Genomic DNA, 4,581 nt, shown 5'->3' with positions numbered 1-4,581 from the left:
CAGTCAGAGATCCTATTCAATGATAGAATTGTAGGCTCTTTTGAGGTCAAAAGGTCTATTAAGCAAGGATGCCCTCTGGCCCCCCTGCTTTTCGCCATAGGATCACATCCTTTAATCACAACGCACAAAGCTAGTGCGGAACGAGGGGAGTTGCAAGGCCTGGCTTTACCAGGAAATAGCCAACTCCTAGCAAAACTTTTTGCAGACGATTCTCTCCTCTTCTTGAAGGCATGCCCCCAGGTCATCAGGAAAGCTCTAGAGATTGTACAAATATTCTCAGTAGCTTCGGGGTCCCAATGTAATATAGAGAAGTCAAGGTTGATCTCCCTTTCGGAAAATGACTCATTTGAAGGCTTCTGACTGGTCGGGGGAGATTGTCACAAAAGGGAATATCTTTAGACATCTGGGAGCCCCCTTGGGGGTGACGTAACTCACAAGCAAAGATTTGAGTGGGTGCTTGAAAAAATCAAAACAAAAATGAGTAGGTGGGAGTATGCTTTTCTCCCATTCCCAAGTCGGATAAAAGTGATAAATGCCTTTATGATTTCTTATATTGCCTTCACTAGCCCGCTTCTCAAGATGGCTAAGTGTCACTGGAAAGAGTTCTTAAAACCAGTAAAAAGGTTTTTATGGAAAAACAACAGGAAATCCTTCAGGCCATGGCAATGGGCCCATTGGGAATCAATTGCTCGGTCGAGGAATCAAGGAGGCCTCAGAATTTTGAACCCTATGGCCCATGCCGAAGCTTGTTGCACCAAATTTGTTGTTTCCTTGGCTAAACAGGACCAAGTTTGGGCTGTCATGATCAAAGATATGATAGAAGCAGCTAAACTTGGCTTGAAAGAGTGGGAAGTGGAGAGGGGTGGAGGTTCATGACAAGCTATTAGCCTCGGCGTGGTCTACCCTAAGATTGGGGGGCAACTCAAGAGAATTGGTAAGAAAATGCAATAGAGCAACAAGAGTCTTAAAGTGGGAGGGAAAAAACCAGATACTTCAAGAACTCCATTTTGCATTGGTCCCCCTGGCTTTCCAAAGTTGTAGATCCACCACAAATTCCCTATTGGATAGAGACAACCAGGAAGCTGAATAATAAGGGTCTGAATCGACTGGGGAACTTATGGGACAAGGACAACAAGAGTTGGAAAACCATTGACCTTCTGGTTACCCAGTACCAACTGAATAGCTTGGAGGTCTTACTGGTCCACAAAGTGATGAAAGAGATTGATAATTTAGTGATGCCTATCCACCTTGTAATTATTTGGGTTGATTAATATAATTCACTCATGATTGTGAGTTTTGCAAAAAAAAAAAAACCCGATCGCAAATTGAACCTCCTAAATCTGGGCAGTGCGTGCTAGACTAGAATAGAACATAAAAAAATGAGCATCGATACAACATGTGCGTGCGGATGAGTTGGTTAGCCCATGTGACCCAAAACTCGAGCCGTGAGATGGTGGTTCAAAAACGATAGATGGAAGCCAATTTCTTACGTTGCCTGGATTCCCTTTTGCCTCGATTTTCATGTTGACTGGGTTTCAAGATTCCGCCTCCGACTTTAGAGCCGTTGATTATCCCCCCCTCCCTTCGTCCCCCAAAAAAAAAACAATCCAATAAATGTTGTGTGTTAGGGCATGGTCATGTGAGGCTTAGTTATCCGTAAGCCTCGACCAATTCTGACCATGGCAAGTACGGACGCTCAGAGTGACATGAGCAACAGCGGGTAGAGAGATAGAGGGAACGAGGTGCAATTGGAGAGAGAACACGATGATTGACCGACAATTGATCGACAACTAACCGACATAGTTTTGTAACTATGCCTTTTTGGGCATAGTTACACAACTAAGCTGGTTAAAAATTACGAAAAGCTGCCCTTGTCAACGCCTATCGAGTGGTCTTACAAGAAACTAAGCAACGCGTGACCATTGCCTTACTTAGTCCCATGAGTCTACATAGTCCTTGGTTTGGAAGGCCAAAAAGCATTGAGTGCTATTCACGAGGGGAGTGGGCTATGTATGGGCCTATCCACGATGGACATTGAAAATGGAGGTCAAAAGAAAATTTAAATGTGGTTTTTCATTTTCAAACGGAATGTCTGTGCTAGGATGACTTGATTATGTGGATTCCAAAAAGAATGTTTTGTGGTATGTGTATGCCTTTTTTTTTTTTTCTTTCTTTTTAATTTTTTGCAAGATTCATAATTGTGAAGGGAGTTTTCAAGGTTAACTCAACAGAGAATGTACAATGAACCTCAAGCATTGCAATTTTTTGCACTAGGCATACATGTCCCTCTAAAGGGGATGTCAATGACTTGTTGCTACATAGCCAAACAAGAATAAAATATGGTTTTTTTCAGCATCTACATTCAATTGCCTGTCTTTTCTTTTTAAAAGTGATAATGCTATCCGTTTTGCAATTCTTAGTAGGATCAATTTCTCTTTCTTGCTCATCGAAAATACATTTAAATAAAAAAAATCTACTAACATAATATGGCAGAACAGAGATCCCTTTCCACATGTCACAATTGCGACTTGAAGGCTAAAGTCCAAAACTAAAAAGCCTCTTTGCATGCGATAAAGAGGGAGAGAGGGGGAGAGAGAGAGGCCATCGAAGACGGCCGGCCGTACTGTAATAGTTATAGAGAGCAATTCCTCGATAGACAACCTACCTAGGAATCGCCATGACAATCCACTTAGAAATAGTTGTGTTTGCCATGCGCACCCATGTAAAAACTCCCAAGGTACTCAACCAATCTTGTCCAATGCCAAGTGCACCCATGTTCCAATCCCTCGGAGACTCCATTCAAGTAGAGTTGCCAACTTGGGGAGCCTACCTCAAAATGTGTAAGTGTAGCACGTAACTTCATTGGGATGGGTTTTTATAGTTTCAAAGAGTAACAATATCACATTTACAAGTGGGATTAGAATTTGAAAAATAAGTTCTAGGTTACAAAGAAAAAAATCATTTTAATTATGGTGAAATTTGTTGTAGAGGGATTTTAAGAGTATCTCTTGATTGCACATGCTATAGGTGATTTTTGGAAGGTGGACCCCTCGAGATTGTCAGAGTTGTCAAGGAGGGATTGGTAATTGAGATCATGCCATCATGCACTCGTTCCTTGTATCGGTTGCCTTAAAGAGCACACATATTTTACGACATAGTGGCATGACTCAAAGAATCAGTTATGATTTTGGTGGGGATTCTCTTCGTTGGAGCACATATCGTCAAGGTTGCTTACCTACACTATTGAAACTTCAATAACATACCCATTCTATAATCCGGCAGTCTTAGTACTGATGATAAATCTGAGACCGTCGATGATAAATCTGGTACAAGCTTGTACCGATAGAGAAAGAAGGCAAAGGAAAATGAATGTTGAAAGGACACTTAAATTTATAGTGCATGTGTGTCTGTGAGAGTAGATTAATGGAACTTTATAAGAGAGAAGAGAGGGATTTAGAATGAATGAGAGAAGGGGTGGAGACCACGTGGGAAGGGGCTCTATAGCATCCATCATCAAAATTCAGGGCATAGCTGATGGGATCATAGAGGAGGTCGATGTTAAGGTTGCGTTCCTGCGGGCCGGCAACGCAGGCGCTCCTGGTCCGCATCCAGCTATTGAACCGCGACTGCAGTTTTTTGAGAAGCAGCCGCCACCGGCGCAATGCAGGCGCGCCAAAAGCAGAGTAATTGTGATTAGCGCTGTTAATCTTCTCATAATCCTGCTGTGATCCTATCTGCACTCTCTCCCACAGCCTGCAGGTCGTCGTCCCCCCTCTCCTGTTCATGCTGCAGCTCCTTCTGCTCTTGGCCGCCGCCATCGCCGGCGCAGCTATTGAAGCAGCTGCAGATGCAGGCGATCCATGGCCATGGGTGGCCGTCAATATGTGGGCGCTCTCTGGATGCGCTGCTCTCCAGATAGGTGACGCACTTACGCATCGGCGAAGGGCGTCCAGAGAGAGCGCCATGATCCGTGCGTGCTTGTATGTGTGCGTGTGTGTGTATTGAGAGAGAGAGAGAGAGATCAAAGATTGTTGCGTGTGTTGTCGTGGCGAGAATATGGCAGGTTAGGTCTGCAATGCCTGCGTGCGTGCACGCCTTTGTGAGAGAGAGAGAGAGAGCGAACGAGAGAGAAGTGATTCTTAAGAGGAAAGGCCGGAACGCGCTTGCCTTTAAGCAAAAGACAAACAAAATGTAGCTCGCCTGATTTTTTCAGCTTTGCTGGAACACGCACTACATCTGTACACGGCCGCCTCTACATAACAGCTTTGCGTACAACGCTGTATATAAATATTATGACCTCACTTTGCATTTGCTGTCCTGCCTCGTCATATCCAATGGATCAATCTAAATTTAATCATTTCCTTGCCCAATGCTAACTAGATGAAAAATAACAATGATATGAATGGCCTACATGAGAGGAGATGTGTGAGAATTGTGCCCCATCTTAACATTAGGGCGCATTCGCACGGATAGGGTTTAACCCCCGTCGGATAGCATCAGCAAACGTTGCCATCCCTTCTCAATTTTACCGAAATTGGCAAAGGTGCGAAACTCCCTGCTCTACCCTTTCCTTCTACAAGT

The 4,581-nt window shown here is 43.8% G+C and overlaps 1 protein-coding gene across 1 annotated transcript; it reads right to left on the bottom strand.

Moving 5' to 3' along the window:
* Window positions 1–3,354: 3,354 nt before the first annotated feature.
* On the bottom strand, window positions 3,355–4,138 carry LOC147426231 (uncharacterized). The gene has a single exon (XM_086499134.1). The coding sequence runs from the start codon at window positions 3,963–3,965 to the stop codon at window positions 3,432–3,434; it is 534 nt and encodes a 177-aa protein (XP_086355260.1). The 5' UTR covers window positions 3,966–4,138; the 3' UTR covers window positions 3,355–3,431.
* Between the last annotated feature and the right edge of the window lie 443 nt (window positions 4,139–4,581).

This window comes from Adiantum capillus-veneris, chromosome 24 (genome assembly GCF_014529385.1).
Source record: "Adiantum capillus-veneris isolate H3 chromosome 24, ASM1452938v2, whole genome shotgun sequence".
Classification (NCBI taxonomy): domain Eukaryota; kingdom Viridiplantae; phylum Streptophyta; class Polypodiopsida; order Polypodiales; family Pteridaceae; genus Adiantum; species Adiantum capillus-veneris.
This window is presented reverse-complemented; position numbering and strand designations above follow the sequence as displayed.